This window comes from Propithecus coquereli, unplaced genomic scaffold, assembly GCF_000956105.1.
Source record: "Propithecus coquereli isolate 6110/MARCELLA unplaced genomic scaffold, Pcoq_1.0 Scaffold283, whole genome shotgun sequence".
Classification (NCBI taxonomy): Eukaryota; Metazoa; Chordata; class Mammalia; order Primates; family Indriidae; genus Propithecus; species Propithecus coquereli.
This window is the reverse complement of record NW_012148430.1, coordinates 200,174-225,847: the sequence shown is the minus strand read 5'-3', so window position 1 is coordinate 225,847 and position 25,674 is coordinate 200,174. Positions and strand designations below refer to the sequence as shown.

The 25,674-nt window shown below is 39.7% G+C and overlaps 1 protein-coding gene across 1 annotated transcript in view; it reads right to left on the bottom strand.

Moving 5' to 3' along the window:
* The window catches only part of PTPRM (protein tyrosine phosphatase, receptor type, M), a gene marked incomplete at its 5' end in the record, with an annotated part of 602,721 nt that overhangs the window by 482,724 nt on the left and 94,323 nt on the right, over positions 1-25,674 (bottom strand). The window contains 2 exons of the mRNA XM_012648382.1: positions 1,025-1,103; positions 17,006-17,277. Of these exons, the coding sequence (XP_012503836.1) occupies positions 1,025-1,103; positions 17,006-17,277 (351 nt within the window). The remainder of the gene's footprint in view (positions 1-1,024; positions 1,104-17,005; positions 17,278-25,674) is intronic.

Here is a 25,674-nt window from a genome sequence, read left to right as displayed (position 1 = left end):
TTCGCACTGAAGAACAAAGATGCAAAGGCCCAGAGTCAGTGACGAATGCCCAGCTACAGGAGGCTAGGGTCACCTTGCAAGGGTAAGGCAGGCAGAGGCACGGCACCAGCTCCCCATATCCTCATGGCTGGCTCCCCCGCTGCAGCAGTCACTGTGGTCTGCCGGCCTAGCCTCACCTTGGGGACCTGCTCATTATCTGTGCCTAGGTCACCGGTATTCTCAGGGATTCTATGAGCCAGCCAATTCTCTTTCAACAGAATGCCTTTTCAGCTTAAAGCAGCTACAGTCTGCTGCTGTGGCATGTGGACTAGAGACTCTACAGATGGAGGTATAATGAGCGTCCCACTGTGGTGGCCCCTAGGGTGATGGCAAGAAATAGGGCTGGCAATTGGTACTGTTTATTTATTTAAGGAAAAAGGTTCACATATAAATATGACAAACTATTACGAGTTGTTTGTACTGGATGTTAAATAAGTGTGCATCTATCACCCGTTGTACTTTCTAAAAGTACTGACTTTTAAAAGAGGAAGAAAAGACCATTTCTGGGGTCCCCAGGTAGTTTAGATAGGTGTCCTATATTTGACAGATCCTAGGCCTGTTTAGGCCTGTGTTGCTTGAAACTACGTGATCACTATGAAGGAACTTTGCCAAAAACATACTGGACTTAGAACAAAATGCACAAATTCTCAGTATTTAACCTTGTGCTACTACTGAAAGGTAAAATCTAAAGATCATGGCAACGAATAAACAGGCTCTTTTGGAAGGATGTCCGAGCGTACCAAAATATTCCTTTATTCCTCTTTCCTCATTTTCATTTTAAGATACTTAGATACATACAAACCATGACATTTCCAAATGAAATATGGGTTTTTGGATTTCAGGGCTGGCAAACCAACACACGGAGATTTGTCAGGGAATATTCTTGGTAGGATGACTTCTCCCCAGGTTAGTCCCTTCTCTTAATCTTTAATATAAAGATGCCCCCAAGGATGTACCCGGATATTTAAAAGTAGGGACAACTTACTACATGGATGTCCTAACACCTTCACTTCATCAATAGCGAGGTAGCCTTGGTGTCCAGAAGTTATCACTTCAAAAACCACCTGGAAAATTGAGAAAGATTTACATTATTCACTCATTCTATTAGACTTTTACCAAATATTTCCTATATAAAAAATACACAGTTTGACTCCTTCATGCATTCATTCCTGTGCCTAACATCTGCTAGTCAATGGTCCAGGTTCTAGAGGACAAAGATAAATAAGACCCCACTCCAGTCTTCAGGGAGGTCAGTGCATAGTGGGTGAGGTGGACAGCACCCGTCTAAGGACTCACCTGGTAAGGCAGAAGGGGGCAGTGGTTGGCAGTGGATATTTATAAGACAAAGGCTTGGAGTCATGTACAGGGGGCTGGAGATACAGCGGGGAGCAAAGTATCAAGGTCATTAAGATCACGGAACTTAAACTTTGGAGAGAAGACAATCAAATGATCACACAAACATAACACTGTAATAATGATTCACCAAAATCAGAGGGCGGGCAATTACCCTGAGCAAACCTACAATGAAAAGATACTTTGTGGGGTTAGTGGGGAGCAACAAGCACACTGTACGGAAGGCGAGCAAGTGCAGAGAAGGGGGACTAGGCAGAGACAGCAGCGTGTTGGTGAGTAAACTACCCGGACGGGAGCCGGCGGCACAGCGGCAGAAGAGTCTTTGTGGCTACGTGTCCGCGAGTTTCAGAAAACGGACAGGATTCCCTACCCAGAGCACAGTCAAGATTGTGAGAGACACTGAGCATGAGAGAAAAGTCTAAGGACTTTATAATATTTTATTGTATGGTAAACACATTCAGGTTTTTTTCCCTCAAGAGGAGATGTTAAGATTTAGGTAACAATTCTGAAGGGGACACCCTGACCAGATTGAAACATGTGGGGTCCTGCATTTTATACAACCAAAAAACAAAATACAGTAAGTGTTATGACAGAAAAGTACAGACTACCTGAAGGACCTCCCGTGAGGAGGTGAGATCTGAGCCGATAGCTGAAGGGTGAGAATGAGCTGAGCGTGTGAGGAGGGTAATGCTCATTCCAGGGCATGTGTGAGGGCCCTGAGTGGGCGTGGCCATGGCGAGCAAGAGAATGGGGACCTGAGGCTGTACAGGTGAGCTGTCGCCAGGTAAGACTCTGCTTGCAGGGCAGAGACACCAGGGAAGATGCCCTATTAACAACACAGAGAAGACTGAGCTAACTAAAATTCAGATGTCAGAGGTATGAATTAAAGGAAGTATGATATAAAAATTTTCACATTGCTGAAATCGAGAGGGCATTAGCAATTCCTTTATCATTGGAAAAGCAAGACAGGAGGAAAAGGGAAATATTCTTTGAGGTTCTAAGAATGATGTACTTTTTTGGGATGTGGGAGCTGCTTCATAGAAATTGAGGCTTAAAAAGAAGAACCCAGTAAGAAGACAATCAATTTTCTTAACTTGACTAATTGCCTAAAGGTGTCAGCTGTCAGGCTATTATTTTAAAGATCCATATGAACATTATTTTAACTTCCATTTATACACAGAAAGAAATCATATTACCAGGGGACCATGACTCGTAATATAATAGGAAGACCATAAGTCTTAAAACACAACCCAGCAATTGTAGTGTTAGAGATTTATCCCAGAGAAATGAAAAATTTCATTCATATAAAAACCTGCACACAAATGTTTATAGAAGCTTTATTCATAATAGCCAAACAATGGGACCCAGATGTCCTTCACCTGGTAAATGATTAAACATACTGTGTTCCATCTATACCATGGATTACTACTCAGCAATAAAAAGCACCCAACTATTGATATACCCCACAATTTGGATGAAGCTCCAGAGAATTATGCCAAGTGAAAAAAGCCAATCCCCAAAGACTGCATACTCTATGATTCCATTTATGTAACATTATATAACATTTATGTTCATTTATTTAACATTTTGTAATGTCAAGATATCAGAAATGGAGGACAGATTAGTGGTTGCCAAGGGTTAGAGATGAAGGAAGACAGGGCAGGAGGGACACGGGTTTGCTTACGAAAGGACAACCTCAATGATCCTTGTGTTGTTGGAACTGTTCAGCATCTTCACTGTGGTGGTGGATACACAAACCTACTCAGGTAAAGAAATTGTACAGAACTAAAGACACATGCGTGCATGAGTTCAAGTAAAACTGGGGAAATCTGAATAAGCTCTGTAGATTGTAATAATGTCAATATCCTGGTTGTGATATCATACTGTAGTTTTGAAAAATGTTACCTTTTGGGGAAACTAGGTAACCTAGACATAGGAATATCCCTATTATTCTTTACTACAGCATGTAACTCTACAATTTTTTCCATAAAAATCTCAGTTTATAAAAGTAATTATAAATTTACCATTTACTAAGCACATGCTGCATGCACTATGAAGATAATATTACTCCTTCACACAAAAATTCCTCAAGGATTGCATATTTCAAAAAATGAAAAGCTTTAGATACAAAGTAAATGTCAAAAAAATGGAATGAGTCTAGTGTAGATACAATCTTTAAACTCAGTCTTTCTCACTCTAAATATGTCTTTGCTTCTACACATTGCCCCAGCAAAAACTTCGATCTTAGGACTGCATCATTTATGTTTATGTGATGGATGCAAAACTGGAGGAAGCGCTTGGCAGAGTCCAACACGGAAAAAGCTCAGGAGGCTTCCTAGACCACAGGTACAAGAAGTCATCCCAGAAACTCTTCCTAGGCTAGACGACACTGTGCCACGATGCTACGGTAATAAAATATAAAACACACAGGGGAGAGAAGAGGCGCAACAGAGAAACAAAAATGACATCAAACTTGGTCTTATTCATAAGCTTAAAATATTCTGTTCGCTGACAATACAAGAGAAAGGAAGAAATACATGGACATTCTTGCAATGGGACTCTACTAATTTATCTCTCTACTACTAAAGTCTATAAGAGGACAATGGAGAGTACAAAAAGAGGATGGATATTGAGAGCAAGTGTGGGAAAAAGCATCCGGAGGCCTTCAAAACAGGGCCCCTGGATAACAGTCCTAAGGGGGAACAGCTGCAGGAATCCGCAAGCTGCTCTGATACAACGGCCACTGCAGGGACAGCCAGGGGGTAGCTGCCAATGCCACTGCCAGCAGCTACCCAAAAGCACATCACTCTGGTCATAAAAACATATTTTGAAAGCCAAACCCAGAATGTCCATCAGACCTTCCTACATTCCATCTTTCTTCTCTGTATTCCTTCCTTTCTCCCTCTTATTCATTCATTCATTCATTCAACTCAAGGCTCTATTGAGTGTCATCTCTTTTCCAGGCACTGTGATAAGCACTTGAAATATATCATGAACAGAACAAATAAAGATCCCTTTCCTCATCAAAACTGTCCTTCTTGTAGAACTTATGATTCACCTTATCAGGTATAAGGGATGAAGCTTCTAATAAAAATAGAATCATCCTTACTCTTTGAAGGGATGCATTAATTTTTAAAATACAATGTTCATACAAAACATGCTCATGTGTATCCATTTTAAGTTGATTTGTATGTGTAAATTTAATCCATAATATTTTATTTAAACTAATAGAGGGCCATGGCCCTTCCAAAGAAAAGGAGAGTGAAAGGAAGGAAGCAAAGAAAATTACAGTCCTAGAAAAGCCACCTTACCTTCTCTGAATCTGTTTTTTCACCCATCAATGTCAAAGAATGGATGACCCTTAGAAGTTTTACACAAAAATTTCTGAGTCCTTTAGTCCAAATATTTATACAATATTTACTACATGCTCTGGAGGATCTAAAAAAATTAGGCCGTTTTTTTAAATTTTAGGTTTTGTTTGGGGAAAAATTAGGGACCTTGATTGTTGAAGGACCGGACCAGGCCACCATTAACCACCGGCCAGTGACAGATTCAAACAACAAGGTGTTCATAGAAATGTGGCCCTTCTCTGACACAGAACCATACTTCCTCCCTGCCACATAAGCCAGGGAGCCCATGACACAACACGACCTTCAGTACAAAGTTACAGCCTGCTAGTATCAACCATGGATGTCCCAGCAAGTATTCGCCCTCCATCCCTGCTAGACCAGAGGCAAAGAGACTCAGCTACAAGCCAATTCCCTCCAAATTTCCCAGCAGGATGACCTGTTAACAAGGCCACAACAGAAGAATTAAACTCATGCTTTTTTCTGCAAATTTATTTGGTCCCCTTAGTCTTTTTTCCAACAAGAAAATCAAGAGGCAAAGAAAGACAGAATTTGATCATAAATATACTCAAAGAACAATGGCCTGCCCCTTTCAGTTAATTAGAAACTTTTGAAAGTAAACATCTCAAAATTGGTAGGTTCCAGCACTGACTGACTTAGAGCTAACTGTAGAGACAAGAAGAGGAAAACATCCTTTGTGGATATGTTTATGCGTGCATGTCTACATAATTAATATATAGTATGCAAATAAAAGTTTCTTATGTCACCTATTTAAGTGTTTATACATAAGAAGGTAGATTATGTGTTATAAGATAGAAGCAATAACTTTAATGTTTCTTTAAAAATTGAAGCAAGTTTTTCAAAAAAACATTTTATAGCTCTTAATAAGCTCATAAGTGACTTATGAATACAAGTTTTATTAGCTGCTTCAAGTTTACAATTCAGTATGTAACAGTTTCAATACATAGCACAATTACAAAGTAGCTGTGATTTGTACTGAAAAGTTTCCTGTTTTGAAATAAATATGATTAAATGAAGATATCTGAATTTAGATGATATATACAGAGCAGTCTTAGATTGACTACTAACTTTATTTTAAACACCTGACCAGTTAGAATTTTTTTTTCTTAATAACAAACAAGGGTTAAAACATGCAGCTCAAAAGATGAGGCCCATCTTAACCTGGTTTCTTAAAAATACATTTTAGAATCTCATTAAAGGTTTTGTTGTTGTGAATTCATGCTATCTGGCAAGTTTTCCATCTTGTCCTCCTTTCAAGCCAGTGCCCTTACCAGGAGGGCTTCAAAGCAAAAACAATATTTTTGTCTCTTTTTGTCAAATAAGGAACTACTCTACTGAAGGAACTACTGCTCTAGTGAAGCATAACAAGTGTATGCAGAACCCAGTGGGAAGCAAACGAATGTTTAAAAATGCTAGCATCCAGGTCCAAAAAGATTGAGGTCAGAGGAAACAGTAACATGAGAGCACCAACGGCACCACTGGAACAAGAGAAAAGAAAGGTGTAAGAAATTGATTTGGGGATGCGCCATGCTTATTTTTATCAAACAGAACAGTATACTGAAAATCTTCTATATTAGATACAAGGCTTGGGTTTTAGGGAGCCACACACTAAACCTTTTTTTAAAAAAGAACAATTCAGTAATCCAAAAAATATTTATTTATTTGTATATTTTCATGCCTCAGGTATCTTTTGTATACGTTATCTAATTTTCCCCAGTTAAACATACATGGTAGATCATATTAACTTTCTTTTAGGGATGAGTAGGTTGATTCAGAAATGTTAAGTAATTTTTCTGAGGTCACACAAGTACTTAAAGAGTTGGGGTGTAATCCTAGGTCTATTTTACTTCCAAGTCTGGACTCTTTTCATGTTACCAAACGACCTGAACTAGCAAGTATGAGAGACTATATACGTAGAAGATGCGTATATACTTACACACACACACATACAAAATACGAACCATGTATATATACACATACATATCTGTCTTTTAATGCATAGATACAGATGTTCTAAAATTTTTACTTCCAGATTTAAGTAAGGGATGGAATAATCATCTATTTGATCTAGAAACACAGATGCAAGGAAGAGTGATATGACATAGTTTTAACACCATCAAGTTTAAGACAAGAGTTGGCAAACTACAACCTATGGGCCAAAGCTTTTCTATACCACCTGCTTTTGTATTCCTCACAAGCTAAAGATGTTTTTTATAGTTTTCACCACTAGGAGAAAGTCAAAGAAGAAGAATATTTTGTGATACATGAGAATTATACAAAATTCAATTATCAATGCCTATGAATAAAGTTTTATTGAAATACAGCCATGCTCATTCATTTACACATTGGTTATGGCGACTTTCCTACAACAGCAGCAGAGCTAAATATTACAGTTGCCACAGAGAGCATCTGGCCTGTAAAGCTTGAAATATTTACTATACAGCCTCCTGTTTTTAGAGAAAACTCTCCTGCTTGGCTCACCAATACAATGCCATTACTCTGGTTAACAAGAAAGCATGTGTCAAAAGCAATACTTTCTCACAGCCAAATACAACATGCCTTGCACTCCATGTGGGAGCCTCACATTCCAGCAATGGCAGAGAGAAGACCCTGCCCCTGGCTTGACTGGTTTTCAATTATACTACATGTGTAGTATTTTAAACGCCCAAGTAAGCTTGTAATATCATTACCAAATGTTTTTAAATAATATGTAATTACAATATACCAAAACAAAGCCATGAAAAACTAATTGCTTTGTAGACCCCCCAAACACTGTGCAAAAAATATAATTCACAATTGCAAAGATGTGGAAACAACCCAACTGTCCATCAATACATGAGTGGATTAATAAAATGTGGTATATGTATACCATGGAGTACTATTCAGCTTTAAGAAACAATGGTCATATAGCACCTCTTGTATTCTCCTGGATAGAGCTGGAACACATTCTACTAAGTGAAGTATCCCAAGAATGGAAAAACACACACCACATGTACTTACCATCAAATTGGTATTAACTGACCAACACATAAGTGCACATATAAGAATAACATTTACTGGATGTTGGGCAGGGGGGAGGGGGGCGGAGGGGACAGGTATTTGCATATACAAAGAGTGCAATGCGCACCATCGCACCATCCAGGGGATGGACACACTTGAAGCTCAGACTTGGGGGAAAGGGGGGGCAAGGGCAACATACGTAACCTAAACATCCGTACCCTCATAATATGCTGAAATAAAAAAAAAAACACTGTGCAAAATAAAATGAAATAAAAAATCAATTCATTTAGAAGTCAGATCTTCTATAAAGACATTGTACTACAGAGAACTTATAATAATTTAATATTAAAATCTGACCCCTAGATCTCATCTGACCTTTTATTTTCTTTGTTATTAGATTTGGACTAAATGCTTTTGTTTATTTTCACCAAAACAAACATTTTTTTTTTTAATGTCTTTGCCCTCTAGCCCATCCTAAATTGTCATTATTTGAAAAGTTGCGTATCAGTATGCTAGAATCACAGAGCTATCCTTTCTTCTTCTTGAATAATTTTGTCACAGCACACAACTTCACTTTACGTCACCTTTTTTTTTTTGGACTTGGCTTAACAGAAAATCGAGTCAATCCTCATTACTCATGGGTTCTATATTTGTGAATTTGCCTACTCCTTAAAATTTATTTGTACCCCCCAAATCAATACTTGCAAAGCTGTCATGGTCATTTGTAGACATGTACAGAGCAGGAAAACTTTGAGTCACTCAAGGCACATGCTCCTAGGTGAGGTCAAATGAGGCAACGCTCTGTCTTCTTGTTTCAGCTTTCAAATTATAAAAAAAGTATCCTTTATTGTGGTCTATTTAATGCCATGTTTTTCACATTTTTGTGCTTTTTATTGGTGATTTTGCTTTTTAAAATGGCCCCAAGTGTAGTGCTTAGGTCTAGCGCTCCTAAGTGCAAGGAGGCTGCCATGAGTCTTAAAGAGAAAATACGAGTGTTGGAGAAGCTCCTCCGGGCATGGATTATAGTGCTGCCGGCCATGGGTTCACCGTTAATGAATCAACAACATAAATTACATAAGGCATCTTTAAACAGACACACACATAAAACAAGGTTAGATATGGATCAGTCAACAAAAATTGTGACCAGAGGAACCTAACTCCTTATTTCCCACAGAAGCAACAGTCCAGTATTCATTAATTCTGCATTCTCTGTGACTTCATAGAACATGACTATAGAAAATAACTGAGAATCAACCCTATTAGTGTGTTTTGGTTCACTCTGAATCCCCATTTCTATCACAGTACTGTTTTGCTGATGGCTCCAAGATATTATTTGCAGCCATGGGATGTAAGAAAACGTAGAATAGAAAGAATCAATATTCATTCAATTCCTCAACTAATAACATCTCAGGAGACAAGATGTTGTATCCCTACAGCCTTTGAAGACTCTGGGAGAAGCCATTTGCTCTCAGATAGGAAACCGCCAGTTAAACCACTGACTGGTGCTCTCATTTGCTCATGAAAAGCCATCCTGGATGCTGGCTTGTGAGAGGTTTGACATCAGGCAATCCTTTAGACGTCTGCCAAACAGGCGATGGGGAAGCAGTTTAACATCGCGGCATCTCTGATCCTCCCTGCTTCAGTGAAGAGCAAAATTAGCTTTCCATGCTGCCGCTTTTCCTTGCTATGTGCGAGCAAAGAAAAGGGATTTGCTTACCAACAGACATTCGCCAAGGAAAATGTACTGGTGGAAGTCATTAGTCAATTCCTCAGAACAAAGGGGATTAAATGGTATATGTCTGTCCCCCCACAGGTTACCTAGTAGATCCTTCAGGTCTTGATTTAAATAAAAAGCAAACCTGCGTCTGAACCTTTTACAAAAACTTTACATTGTTTTTGTCAAATGAGTTAAATAAAAAATAAAAATATATACAGTAAAGAAAAGTGTCTAGAATATTAAAGAGCCAAAGCTAAGCCACAAAATTTGTCACACTGAGAAATCAGGAGCAAAATATTCCAGCATTTGTTTATGTGGATGTGTTATCAGAAAATAAGAACCTACTCTTGGAAAGGTAATGGCACTCAAAGGACAGCAAAATTTGCAATGAAGCTAATTATTAGAACTTGTCAGGGCTATTCTTAAATGACTTCACCTTCTTCCTACCAATAAACATGACATTCCTCACTTTGCCTTTTGTTTCTCCTTTCCATTTAGAAAAGAATGTGATAAGGTCACAGCTCACATACTCATTCTGTAAAACAGGATGTGGACGAAAATTAAGGTAGAGGGAAAAAACCCCACAGTTTCGAAGCTATAAGGGACGGTGGTGACACGCAAGCAGCAGCAGACCACACAGAGATACAGACGCTAAACGACAGGACTTACCCTTGATAATCAAATCATAAGTATGAGTTGAGAATTAAATTTAGCGATGTGGTAAGTTTCTTAAAATAAACAAAAATACAATCTTCGAGGATAAAAAGAACATCACACAAATCGTTCTATTTCCTAAATGCAGCTCTGTGTCAATATTAAAGTACAACCTACTGTGTCCCCAGTGATTTCTTAAAACATACTCTCTTTTTTAAGCACAGAATGCAGAGTACAAGGCAGCTGCTTAGACTAGCTTTCCTGCTTGCGAGAGAGTTGTATTTCACTGCCACGTCAAATTCTCCACATGCGCCGTCCAGAGGCATGAAGCAATTCACTTGTCCTGCACCTGGAATAAGGGCCATAGTCAACGAATTTATGCAGTCAAGGTATGCTCTGTTTTCAATCGGTACATATCAGTGTTTCCCAAGCGTACTTCAGGGAACACTAGACACAAGAGCTACTCTGCAAAAGCCCAAACTGATGCCCAGAACCCAGCTGGGCACCACACTTGCCATGTGTCCATCCTGGAGATTCAAAAACATACTCAGGCTCCCAAAAGGCCTGCAGAACAGAATCTGTTCAACTTTGTTTCAATCGGTGCTTCTTCCTATTTTGTCAACTAATGCCTCCTAACATTCCCTGGATTTGTGGAACACAAGCTGGAAAACATTCACCGATTCCGCTCTGAAACCCTGTCTCCAAGCTGTATATATACTCAGGCCTGCTGCCACTTTATGTGGCTTCCTAGAAAATTAGTGGGCTGGATGCAAATACAGGAAAGAAACAGGTGCCAGGGCAGTTGTGCTGGGAACGAAGGCTGGAGCTAAAAGTGAAGGGATGGGTAAGATCAAGTCACTCCTATTCCCTCAACTCCTCGTTTACCAGGAAAGATATCAGACCTACAAAGGGCAAATCTTGGTTTTAGGCCCCCCTCCTCCCCCAAAGTGCAAGCTCCTCTGTGTCCTTCTTGCACAAAAAATGTAGAACAGGGCCCAGCAGGAATCCACTCGTCATCTCCCCCCGGGACTCTTTGGCATACCTAAGGCATCTGTTTTAACGAGGAGGCTCTAGGAAGCCAACAAGACTCTCGTATTTGATGACTTTATACCCAAATCCCCCTTGGGCCTGCCCAGCCTCACCATCCCACCCTTCACAGAGAGGCAGTGGGAAGGGGGTTTCTGGGCTATCTGTGTATTCTTCTCTTTTCGAAGTGACATTTATATTAAAGGTCACTCCCTCCCTGGCCTCTGACAGGACTCAGAATTGCTGTCTTGTGAAAGCAGGGAGAAAGGCTGTGCAGGTGAGATTCCAGAGGCTTCTGTGGGTGCATGCACAATTAGAACCCAGGGAAATCAATCGTGGCTCCTTTGCTTCAGGAGCGTGGGGGAGGGAAAGAGGAAGGAGAAGGGGGTGGCAGAATCAAAGCCAAGTTCTTTTTTCTTTTTTATCAGCACAGTAAAGCAAGAGGGTGAATGTGAGAGGAAAATATTATTCTTCCAATGGCAGGAAGTCAATGTCGAAATCAAAGGAAGCAGGTGCCCCGAGGAGGGCAGGTAGCCTGCACCTCCCTGCTGTTCCCAGCCACGCAAGCGCAGGTCTAAGTTGCAATAGTTAGGACAAACATTAATTAAGGAATTAAATGTCTGTTAATCGCCAAATACTTGACAATTTATGTTTTAACGAACAGTAATTAACCTGCAATAGCTGTATTCCGTGCAGGTTACCATTGAGATGTGTACCTGTGGAACACTATTCTACCATAAATAGTAAAAGCTACGTAAAATGACTACCGTGGCAAGAACACTCTACTCTGCAAAGAAACTTTTGAAAACTCCACAAATGCCTAAATAAAGATAATGTTAATGCTTGGGGAAGGACTGTGAAACCAGGAGATGCCCAAGAAGACCTACTATGTTTATCAAAAGTACACAGGGGAGTTGTTCTAGTTTGATTGAAAACGTCCCCAAATCCAACAACTGCAAAGCTCTGATTCTGACCAAGGTGAAATATGGCTCCACGTTTTGCAGCCAAAACTATGTGAGAAATGGGCATTCTTGGCGAAGGCCCAGGAGGTAAAGGGAAACAGGCCCTGGAGAGCCCAACATGGCACATTCGGTGTTTAAGATGTAGTCAAACAGGTCCAGGGAAGGGTGACAGCAGTTCTGGAATGTTCTGATAGAAAGGAACTTGGTTCACTTTGCCTCACCCAGAGTTACACAAAAGGATTCGTCCCCGGAACCCTTTCTCATTTAACACCTTTTCACATTCCACTAAAGACACTCAGGATGTGCCTTAGCAGGGAGAAAGCACGCAACTATTAACTGTCTTCCACAAATCTCAGCAGTCTTAATGGTGGCTAAACAAGCGTCGCCATCAACGGAGAGGCCAGCACGTCCCAAGCGCGCTTTTCCTTCCGTCTTGACACCCTGCCCCGTCACCACATTCAGCCCCGTAACTGGGAAAGTGACGCTCATGACGCTTCAGTCAGTCACCCACGCTTACCAGTGGGCAGGCCCACTTCCGTGTAACCCACAGTGTATGTTCTTCGATGCTGCCCATTTTCACACAATTTATAACAAGAAATTCCTTTGAAAGCGTTCATTTATCCATCTTAACTCATATCAAAACTACTTACTAGTGTAAAAACTGTTTTATAAAAATATTTTAATATACTAATATTTCAAGTACACATTAACCTTACATTACTTTTTTAGATCTCTATAATGTATCTTGCAGCCTACATAATAATATAGAGGTGCTATCTAGGGGAAGCTGACTCCCTGTACCCTGAGAGGGGATCCCTCACTGGTACCCCCTCCTTTAGATACCCAGGCCCTATGACCTTGTCTTCAGCCTTCGGGCCCAGAAACAGCCTACCTGTATCCAAAGAATGCACCATTTGGATATTGATTTTTATATCCCACGTTCACAAAAGAAAATGACACACACATGCATGTATGCACACATAATACCAGAAAAAATAGTACTTTATATTTTACAACTAGAAATACAGTAGTCACAAACCAGAGTCACATCTTCAAGCCAGTACAGTACTTGTACAGTACAGGCTCAAGCAGTACTTGTACAGAAATCTCTATGGGAAATCACATCACAAGCAGATGGGCTGTCGCACGATTCCTGTTTCTAAGAGCATCAGGATACAACAGCCATCTCCTCGGTAAGGGTGCGCTGCGCCGTGGGCTGGGGAGTGGATCTGCCACCCAAGGAAACCCTCTCCTGGCGGAACCTGACAGCTTACTGTTCTGGCTATTTTTTTTTTTTTTTGCCCTGGGCATTTTTTAATGACCATCTCCAGTTATGCTGACACCTTAGGCTGGGGGTGGAAATAGGATGTGGTATGTGTTTTCCTTTTACTTCTTATCTGTTAATACAGCATGTCCTTCTCATCCCAACTGGGAAACATCATTCAGGTCTTATAGGGTGATTTTAAAGTCTGTGGCTCGGTGTTTGGGAAGCTTCCTGCTGACATTGCTCTCACAGCATCCACAATGTGCCATTTACTTAGCAGCTCACGTTGCTATTAGGGTAATGACTTCAGTGTGTTTACTGCCCAGCAGATAAAGGGGAAATGAGAGGAAAGTACTACCTGAACTCTGCCTTTAAAATTTCAAAGGCTGATGCTAGGTTGGAGTGCTGGGGAATTAAATGAACAAGTGGTTTTTCAGTAGATCTACACCCTTTACAGGTATTAGTCAGTAGGTTCTTAAAAACTTAGCAACATGGTATTAAAGAATCTCTAAAAATCCACCTTTAAATTCAAGGTATGAAGCTAACCTAATGAATCAATCAGTGCTATGAACTGAATATTTGTGTGCCCCCCAAAATTCATACTGATACCCTAATCCTCCCCAGTGTGATGGCATTAGGAGGTGGGGCCTTTGGGAGGTGATAAGGCCATGAGGGTGGAACCCTCGTGATGGGATTAGTGCCCTTATAGGAAGCCGCATGAGAGAGCTTGCATTTCCAGCCTGCCCTCAGCCCTCCTACTTTACCCCACCCCACCCTCTACCATGTGAGGACACAGCAAGAAGATGGCCATCTGCAAACCAGAAAAGGAGCTTTCACCAGAATGTGACTACGCTTGCAACCTGATCTCAGACTTCCCAAACTCGAGAAGTATGAGAAATAAATGTGTGTTACTTAAGCCACCCAGTCCATGGTATTTTGTTACTGTAGTCCAGCAGACTGAGATACTAGTGAAACAATAAACTTTAAAGTGAATCAAAAAAGCTGTGAGAATACAGTTCTGATTTAATTTGGTAAATCATGCACTACTCAGTCACGTGTGAGAGATCACAGTGAAAAGTAGGAGGGCTTGGGGGTTAGGATCAGAGGTTCACAATTAAGATGGCAAAACATTTTATCCAAAGGAGCTCAAGAAAATAAGAATTCACTGAGAATGACAATGGTCTGATATATAGGACCACCCTACTTTCAATGTAGTTTGATAATTCCTTTTTAAAGTCTGGTCTCCCAAGACTGTTTACAAATCAAACCATTCCTTTAATGCACTTCACTCTCTGAGCTGGTAGGTAAAAGGCAAATAGAAATTCCAGATCTGACTGCCAATGTGATGCTAAATCAGTGCCTTGTGACTCTGGAGGCTACAAAGGGTCTCAAGAGAGCTCATTCTAGAGGTTTTTCGTGGGCACCAATAGGGTCAAAGAGAAGAACATCAGGGCAGCGAGGAGTAGAACACAGCTTCCAATCTTGTCCAGGAGTGTGTCCCACTGTCCCCAAGCTGGTAGACACCTGGAAGCTGACGAAGAGCCTAGAATAGGTCCCAGAGGGACACTGGAAACATTCCAGATCTCAATCTTCCCTACTTTGGGAAGGTCTCCTCCAAAAGAAGTTTTGTAATCACACTCAGCTTCTTAGCCTGTGACACCATGCAAAAGCCTTTTGAAACCTAGCCCAGCCAAACCCCACTTCCCCTGCTTGCTTTTTAATTCTATGAAGAGGAAACTCTGTCCCCAAGGCCATATTCTTCACTTAAACTACTGACTGGTTACCAGTACATTTATATAAAAAGAGGGTAATGGTCAAATAGAGTGTTTTCCTTCTGGAGGAAAAACTAATTTTTACTCTTTTTTGTTTTATAAACAAAAACAGTACACGTGTACTGGAGAAAATTGAGAATATGACAGATGGCAGAAGGAAAAAAATCTAATCACCTGTTATCTCACTAGCTATGGAGATACCAGTTTTTAATATATTTATTTCAAAATATATTTTAGCCTTTATTATATATTTTTTAAATTTAAAAGTGGAATTTAACAAATTCTTTATACCTGTTTTATCCATTTAATAACATAAGTTTAAATGCATTACTAAATTTTCTTCTATAACATTATTTTTAATGGCCGCGAAATGAATTTTTGTTTCGAGGTAGCATAAATTAACAAAGCCTCCATTGTTGGAAATAATACTGTTTCTGATTTTTCTTTATGATAAATAAGCTGCTATAAATACCCCTGTAATTAATTATTTGCAATCACTCTCCTTTATTTCTTTAGGATAAGTTCATAACGGTGGATTGCTAATTTAAACATACCTAAGTTTTTAACACTTTTAAAACTTATTGCCAAAGTATACTCTAAAAGATCCTAATAATTTACATATGCACTAACAGAGCTTTCACTACCTCTTTACTTCCATTCAAAAAACATTTATTTATAACTCATCAAAGGCGAGAAATTGTTGTAGGTACACAGGTACAAAGATAATTTAAACAAGGAATTTATAGCCCATTTAGTCATCATTCCAAGGGTAGAGGAACTGGGATTGAGGATCTTAACTAATAAACATCAAACCTGCCGCATAGATTACTGGATGCCATTCATGCCCATTCTGAAGAGAATCAGCCCTGGAAAGACCCAGTTTTCCCATCCCTGAGTCTAGCCAAGCACCTAAACCAAACATAAAAAATGATCTTAGATGCATGTTCCAGTTGGCTCCTTCATGGGCCAAAGGAATTAAGAGAGAGAAAGGCAAAACAATGCAATCCTCTTCGTGCCTCCTCTTAGCTGTAAAGTAACTGACTATTCTCAATATCAGGCTATTTTTAAAAGGTCCTGTGGACAAAAGGCAAAAGCTCCTCAAACGCCCACTGTCACTAATTTCCCACCTTTGATCCAAAGTCAGGATGCTCTCGTGTTCAGGCGTCCCCATCAGAAGGGCAGAAGGGCTGTGACATCAGGATTACTTTTGCACCACTTCTTAACTTCCCCTGGCCTCTGCCCCTCTGTTACTTTAAATAGGAACTCAAAGTGGGTATTGTGGGTCTCAAAGATCCTCCAAAATAACAGGACAGGACTTGCAGCAGCCCCTCCACGACAAGGACTCAGTCTGCATATGGTATTTTCTTCCCATTTCTTACGTCTGTGGAAGCAGAAACCCGCTCCTCACCAGCTCATCTGCACGAGGGCTCATTTCTTAATGACTCATATACTCCTGAGACCCGTGAACAGAAGGAGGGACATTTTCTTTTAGACGCAAGTGCTATGTCTCCCTGGGTCGGATAGGGCTTACTTAATATAGAAAGTAAAATATCCTTGCAGATAGCACTTCTTACCCTGCTGCATGTTACTGCTTTTATTTTCCTAAAACAATATATGCCAGGCATAAACAAATTTTGAATCATGTTTTTTTTCTTTCTTTCTTTTTTTTTTTTTTACTAATTTCACAAAGCCTTAAGACACTCCTTATCAAATAGTGTAGGTTTTTTTTACACTGGTATATTAAAAAAAAACATTTCTTACACCCTCTCTGATTATACTGATATAAGAAATTTAAATTTTTAGAAATTAAAGGATGCTTCAAACCATGCAATGAAAAGGAAAGTGCATACCTGATAAAAGTTAGGCCAGAAAGTACTAATGGCCAGTTCTGCCCTGTTCCATGTACGTGTCGGGTCTCCAGATATGTTCCAGATAGGGTTCCCCAAAGGCCCATTATTGACCTTCACGTAGACATTGAGAAACCCAGGGGCAGAATTACTCTTGCTGGATACAAAATAGTGAAAATCGATGCAGTGCGTGTCATTCTCTTTAAGCTGGGGTAAGAGCAGGTGGGCTCTTTGTCCCTCAGATTTCCCCGATGCATTCACCAGCATGAAAGATCCTGCAAAAACAAAATGAAAGTACAGTCACAACCCTAAATATCACTTTCTGGTCACCTCTGAAAAGCCACCATCGTTATGAGGGTTTGGCACTGCAATTCCACATTAGTTACTTAGGCTTAAACTGCCATTTCTCCCATACCTTTTTCATACATTTCCTCCTCCTAACACCCCCAGTGTGTTCTCAAGAGTCAGTGAATTGAACATACCCTGCATGTAACTGTAAGTAATCTCCTAAATAACAAAAATGTAGCATAGTGTTTACAGACCTGCCCTGATCAATCTGGTAGTCACCAGTCATATGTGGTGGTTATTTAAGTTAAAATTAACTGAAATTCCTCAATATTAAATATTCAGGTCCTCAGTCACTCCAGCCACATTTCAAGTGCTCAAGAGCCACATATGATGAGGTGCTACCACATTGGGCAGCACTAATACAGAATGTCTCCATCCAACAGAAAGTTCTACTAGACAGCACTATCCTATAATGGTACCACCACTTGGTAAGCACTTGGTATAACCTAGATAAAGATAACAGAGTAGTCCGGTTTATGAAATCTTAGCCCTGTGATGCTCCTTGTGGTCAATGCAATATGACCCTCTTGCAGCTGGGCACCAGTATCCCTCTCCCATTTCTGGAACAACTGGCTTCTCCTTGATGTGGGGGTGTTTTCCCAACAGGTGATAACTGATGCAATCACTGCCCCATGTAGAGGACAATCACCCTCAGAAGTCTCCATGAATTCTTTGTATCTTGACACCCATGGCGCTAACCTACCCATGAGTGCTGAAGAGTTTCCAGGTATAGTCAAGTTTTCCAGATACCCTGGCACTTGAGCCCTCCTCATGTCTAAGATCAACGAAAACACTAATTTTAAAAATTACATGAGTTTTATATTTCACATAAAAAAGATAAAAGCAAAATGTTCTAAGGTAAAAGGGAAAATAGGTTATTATAAGTCCTTTTTAGTAGAAAGGAAAAAATGTACTGAAATTCTGAGGAGGAAGTACACCTACTCCAGGAGTAAAAATATGAAAACAATACTATCCAGGTGAGGTTCCCTCATTGTGAATCACAATGTTCAAAGTGTTCTTACATATGTTTGTGTTTACGTATACTTTATTGTGTACCCCAAAATATCCATAAACATACATACACAATACTAGAATTTCTATCTTGTTTACATGCTGTGATTTCCTAAACACAAAACAGAAGGCCACCTTTCCAAAAGAATTATTAAAATGACCAAATAAAAAATACAAATGTAGATATCGTTTATAAATTCATAGGCTACTATTAAAGGAAAGATATTGTAGTATGTTTGCTTATGGTTGTTACCTTTACAATACCCCTACATGAGGTGAGCTAGTTTTTACACCATTAAAGATAACCAGAAATTGGGTCACAGATTAGGAAGCAGCTTATCCAGGTTTTAGGATGAGTTAGTAGCAAAACCAGAACTTTGAGCCTCTGAGTTTCCAGCTCATTACTCACTGTGCCACACTCCAATAACCCCATGTTTCTTCATGTGCCATTTGAACATATATGAGAAAAACAAACCCTTCCACGACACTGAAGGAAAATTATAGTAGCTATTTGAAAATAGAGCAATTTTTCAAGAGATGAATGTTATGCACCTGGAAATCTAAAAACCAAGCCACATGGGAAGGACTATCTACGGAACATACATTTTAGAAGTAAGAACTTTAAATGCAATTTAAGAAAGAGTTGGGGGCACAGAAAGAAATAAGAGGAAAGAAAGTATCATTGAACAAATTTGACTTAGTTATTGTTTACAAAATGAAAACAAAAAAAATTTAAAACATGCAGCATGGGTCAACCCCATCACAAATCTAAAACAAGTCACGGGTGTTTATGACGTGAGGTAAAGACTGCATTTTTCTGCTCTAAATAAAATATAAGCTGATTTATTCCACATTTGGGGGCTCTGTCATCTGCAAAATAGTTACCACGTACATTCCTACTAGAGGGGCTGAGGCACGACATGACCTTGCGGGCACCTCTGAAACCTTTAGTATTGCCACACTGCCAAGAACGTTGTTTCTCACATCGCTCACACCAGCTGAACTTGGGCAACCATAGGTGGTTAAGCATGGCAATACACAAAGGACAGCAAAAATGCACCTTGTCCATATCCTGTGACACACGCCTGGATGAAGCTAAAACAGAGGAGTCTCTTTCCATATGTTTCCACAAGCCAGGTACCTTTCTACCAGTGATCCGCTGGGATCACCTAGGTTTCCTAAAATACTGTTTTCCTAGCTATGCAGCCTGTCCTCCAACTCTTAGTCCACGGTGCTCCATTTCAGCACAAAATGCTCTACCATCAGCTTTTTGAGCTGTCTAAAGAACACAGGCAGTTTTATGTTAAGAACCAGGTGAAATTCAGGTATAATCTCTCCCAAATACTCAAGTGATCCTAATTTTATAGTTCTTTCTCCTTTTTTGTTTCCTGTTGCAGTTAGAATGCAGTCAGTGGTGCTACGAGGCACAATTGTATAACGCAGAATAGCTCAAACAGGACTAGCAAATAGGGGAGTGCAGCCCTGCAGCTCCAGCCCCTTTGGTTCACATGTAATTTTTTGCAGGACTTCAATGTTGTGAAGTGATCAGGGGTACATTTTCCTTCAGATAAAGGGTAAGATTCATGAATATCTCATGGCCTTTAAACAAAGCTCAAAATTCCTGCAGAAGTACCTTCCTTTAGTGTAAGGAGTAGCAAGAAGGGATTCAGTGGTTTTAAGGCCATCTCTCTTTCCACTGTGTTAAACTGTCCAGGAAACTGCAAGAACAGATGAAGAAACTGTGAAGCCTCCTGTCCCTTCCTCTGTGTTTAAAAAGGAAAAAAAGAAATGATTGATGAAGACAAACTACAGATCACATTTTTAAGCTGGCAAGAGGTGGTCTCTATTAGAAGGGAAAGGACTTCAAGATCTCTGCAGAGGGAAGGGCTAAGGACCAGCTCACCAGGATCCCAGGCCAGAGCAGGATTCAAAGGGATGGTGTTTTTATTATGGTTGTAACTTTTTTGGTTAGTTCTCTGGCTACAAAGCTGCATAGGTTTTGAGGGGCCAGCCCCAACCTCGTTCTTCGCACAAGATCTGTTATTTTCAGCTTATGATTTTGTGAAATTAGTATGAGGATTCTCAAGGCAGGCGAGTGGTGTTGTGCAAACACCAGCTCTGTGCACAGTTTTCCTCTGGCACCTGTTCTGGCCTGTGGAGGCAATTCCCCCTCGGTCACCAGCAAAGATAATCTTCATCTAAACAGTCCAGAAGCCAGTTGAGAAGTACTCTGATTTCAATGCACATAATTTTTTAGAGGAAAAGTCTCTTTCCCTGGGGCAAGGCTGGGGAATCTTCTCATGTTGGAAGCCACATTAATTTAGCTGTAATGAAATAAGGCTGCATTCGAAAAAACTTCAATTAGATATACTTAAAATGTACATTATTGACCGGGCACAGTAGCTCACACCTGTAATCCTAGCACTCTGGGAGGCCAAGGCGGGTGGATTGTTTGAGTTCAGGAGTTCGAGACCAGCCTGAACAAGAGCAAGACCCCTGTCTCTACTAAAAATAGAAAGAAATTAATCGGACAACTAAAAATATATAGAAAAAATTAGCCGGGCATGGTGGCGCATGCCTGTAGTCCCAGCTACTCGGGAGGCTGAGGCAGTAGGATCCCTTGAGCCCAGGAGTTTGAGGTTGCTGTGAGCTAGGCTGACGCCACGGCACTCTAGCCCAGGCAACAGAGCCAGACTCAGTCTCAAAAAAAAAAAAAAACGAAATGAGAGCATGTGGATCTGTTAATGCTTTTTTTTTAATCTGTGCAATAAACCCTTCATGTTTTCCTGTCATGGAAGGTACAAATCTGTACATATACTCACTAAATTTACCAAATTCAGTCCAACTTCATGAAATTTATCTTGAAAGCTGTTGAAGATATCTATTCCTTATGTTCTGTTCACAAGAGTACCCAAAGTGAATAATTCTTTGTAGCAAAGAAAATCTTCTGTTATGACCTGAACGAAGTATAAAACCTGTGCCAAGGCAGTAGTATCAGTTGATTCATCCAAAGCGATTGTATAATACATATTTTCCTTTTGAAATATGCATGAAGTGGTTCTGTTAAGTTTCAGGCTAATTCATGGGGCTCATCAGTTTATGATTCACCCTGAAAGAGGCAGTTGTTTTTACTTTGAAATGTTATTGGAGTCTAAGCATCCTAGGACTTCGACAATGCATTCTTTCACAATTTCTGTATCCCTGAATGGCTTTTCTCCGCCCCTCACCCCCACCCCCGGAGTATATAAGCTACTTTGTAAATTGCTTCAGTGGCATTATTTCCAGGTCTTATTGCTGCTTGCAAGAATTGTCTTTGCTTTTGCTTTTCGTCTTTTAATTTCTACAATACAACCTTCTGCGCCTCTCCCTCTAATTTAAAATATTTGTGGTCCTTATGAATGTTATCATGCTGATAACACTGCATTTATTTAATGTTGATATTGTAAGTATCACAAAGCAAGCAAATCATCTTATCTTTAGCAGAAACAAGATAATATTGCAATTTCCAATCCTCATTAAAAAATCTGTTTTCTTACTTCAGGGTTCTCTTGGTCTTCTTTGACCTGATAGGTTGTTAAGCAGACAGAATTACGAGCCGTGCAGTTATTCACAAATTCGACTTCAAACAGAAACACAGGGCAAAGCTGAAAACAGACTGGCATACTCCACCCCCATAAACTCTCACCAGCCAGCCTTGTGTGGTAGTGGCACCAGTCAGGCAGGGGAAGTTAGAACTAAATCATTGTAGCAGCCATCGATTTAGCCCTTATGGCTTACTAATGTTCTAATTGTGCCAGTCAATCTGGGAGGATTATTTTATTCTTTGGTATTTTAAATACATTCATTTTAAAAATAAAATAAAAATATAAAGGACAAACAACATGTAGTAATAAAAATAAAAGGATCTGTTCTGTAAAATTTGGATTCAGTCCTGAGGCTGCACTTAAAGACTTAAAAGGCCACATGTGGCCTTAAGGCCTCAGGTTCCCCACCCCTGCCCTGGGGTATACTCCAGAGTGGCTCCCTTTTTTTCTTCCTCCAGAGTCTCCCAATTGGTGTTCCCATACAGCCCCGAAATTACTCATGAATGTGTATGAAGGCACTTAGGGCAAAGTTTGCCAGGGAGCACAAGCCCAACAATGCTGGCGACTTTCATTACGATGACTTTGCTTCCTCAAACCTCCTAAATGCATCGCTTCTTCAAATTACGTGGAATTCTTCACCATTTATCTCTATCTACCCTTTGCACACACACACACTGTTCATCTCACAATTCTTCTGGTCCTACTCTAATTTACCTAAGTGGTAATTTTTAAGTTTCCTTTCTTTATGAGAAAGGAACATTAGTACTGAGATAATATAAAATCTTCAATTCAATTAATCTTGCCCTTGCATTTTTGTGAAGAATATCTTTATTTCAGTGTGTGACCATCAGGACGTAACTCATGGCTTTCAAGTACAAAAGGTGGCCTTTCCACCCACACAAGTGTTCCTGACAGCACTACACTACTGTCTTCCAGTGAGTTTACAGAAGCAAGTGTGAACATTTATGTTTAACAAAGTTTAGCAATTCAGACCCTGTGGGCGATGTCACAGTTGTGCATAAAAAGAGAGCAGGAGGGAGGGAAGAGATGCTTTTTAGTTGTTTGCATTTATCACCTATCTGCTAGGAAAGTAAATTCACCTCACCAACCCATGTTTAAAGAATTAAAGAATTCAAAGCATTTATATTCAATTTTAGACTATTAAGTCTGTTTTTTAAACTATTCCTATATGGCTGGATGTTTAATTTTCACCTTCTACTTCAATGTTTTGACTGTGAGGAAATGCATTTTCAAAGAGTAATTGGGTCTCCCTCTGTAGTTACTTCCTTACCTCAATTTTTTTTCTCCTACAAAAAGCACTCCAACTGGGTAAACAAATAAAAGAAATCATAATTCAAATTAGCATAGAAATTCTGGTTGTGTTCAGATAACAAAACACCCTTAAGTCACTGGTATGTAAGTAGAGAATATAACACTGCAGGTGAATAAAATGAGCGCTGCAGGATGGAGTCAGCTTCAAAGGAGCAGTCCTTAGATGCAGACTTCGAAGGTTTTTAAGAATAATTATTTTGGTTTCCCCAAAAAGGAAAACTCTCTTATGATAACATGCAATGTTCGCATTCTCAAATCTTTGGGTGAATTAAATTTAGCTAATCATATCCACTGGCAAACGCTTTTGATTAGACCATCTTCCATCATTGTTTGCGACAGCAGTAATGACTACATAGAATTAGTTATTCCTTTCTAACCCATCATTAAAATTTGCATTGGTGTGGTAAAGGCTCTACATTTGTCAAGGCTGAAGACACTGTATGAATTCTCTTCCTACATTTGAGAAACTGTGCAAAAATACAAAAAGAGGGAACATTTTCCATTACCTAGCAGGAAGAAAGAATTTTGTGTGTTATTCCATATTTTGGCTGACCAGAGAGGCACCATTTTACAAACTTCAAAGGCATAATAGAACTCACTTTTTAAGCTTCCTAGTTTTAGTAAAAGTACACAGATCATTTGTCTTTCTCCCCCTTTGATTGTTTTGCCTTCATTTTTTCCTGTATGTCCGTGCCTTCGAATTTGTGGATTTAGGATCCAAAAGCTATATAAATGTTCACAAGTTCTAACACTGCAGGCACATCTCCTAACTCTAGTTTATGTGGCCATTTGTGCTTCTTCTGACCTGTTCAGATAAAACCAGTTATAACAACTCAGTTCATTAGAGCAGTGCTTCTCAAACAATCTATGATGAAGAACCAGTTTTTTAAAAAAATTTCTAATGCATCTTAGACCAATTTATATAAAATATAATAACCATGAATTGCTAGAAAAATGAAATAAAAAGAGATACAACATGGAAGCTCCAAATAAGCTCCAAAGGCAATGCTCTAAGACCAGTATTTTTCAAACATTTTATGTTTAACTCATATTACAAAATATACTGTACCTTGTATCCCAGTATACACACGTAAAGCTATGTGTCTCTACGTACATTTATCCACACACACATATACTCAAGGCATAAAGCTTTCATTAAAAAATGTGTGTCGCTCTGTTTCTGACCACATGTGTATGTGTGTTGCATGTACATTTTCTATCCTAATTCCATTTCTTTTTACAAAATATATAAGTCAATGCTGGCTACAATCCACAATTGACTTCACAGTGCATGAATGCTTTAAGACCCAAGCCATATTGCAGCCCCTCCCCAATAACCCAAACCACTGTGCTCTGCCTCCTCAGTAAGAAAGCTTTTTATTTTTAATTTGTCCTTTCAAATTTGATCTCATTCCCCAAGGCCCCTAAAGACTGTGTCTTCTCTGATGAGAAACCTGAAATGGGGAAGAAGAGAGCCTGTGGAGAAATAAATGAACTCAAGGCAAAGCTCAAAGGGAACAAAGCCTCCACAGGAGCTGCCACCATCACTTTAAAAATGCTTATTAGCACTCATTTCAGCTGACGAAACAGTGGTCTTCACAGCCACATCCCGTTTCTGCAGACCCGATGCCATGCATCCTTCTCAAGCTACTGCCACTTCCATGCCCCTTGCAAAAATCCACCCTCCTACAAACATGAGATTCTTCTTTCTCAGTCTCTAGATAATAAGACAAGAATAAAAAAATGACACATCTCCTTTTCTGTCTGCTCTCTGTCCTTTTTCTCCTTGTGGATTCTCAACAATTAAGGAACAAGATCATTTGTTAACTGCATTAATTCTGCCAGTTCCTCACGTGCTGGTGAAAATACAATGGATGGCAAAGAAGTAACACTGCAGCACAGGGAAGCCCGTGCAAAACTCTCCAACCAACTGCTCAGCATCTTTACTCCCTCACGGGGACAGAAGCTGGTGGGCTCATCCTGGCATGGGCCATTCTTACAAGTCACACCACTTGATACACGGCACCCTGTTCTCCTTGAGGGAGAACATCAATCTAGGTGCTATAAAATTAATACTAGGCATAGCACTATACCTCGAATATGCATGCAGCACTTGCTTTAAGACATTTATATTAAATATCCAAAAGATATCACCTGTTAATTTAGTGATTCGTAGCACATCTGAATGGCTATTTTTATTATTATTCATAAAAATACTGAGCTGACCAAACTACATTCTTTCACCTTAACTAGTCACTTTTAGCCATGGCAGGATTCATCTGAGCATCCATCATGTATTGGGGCATTTAGAGAACTACAGTCAATCAAAACTTAGATTCATTCCTCCAGCAAGAACCTCACATCTTGGCTATATATCATATTTTAAATTTTTTATAT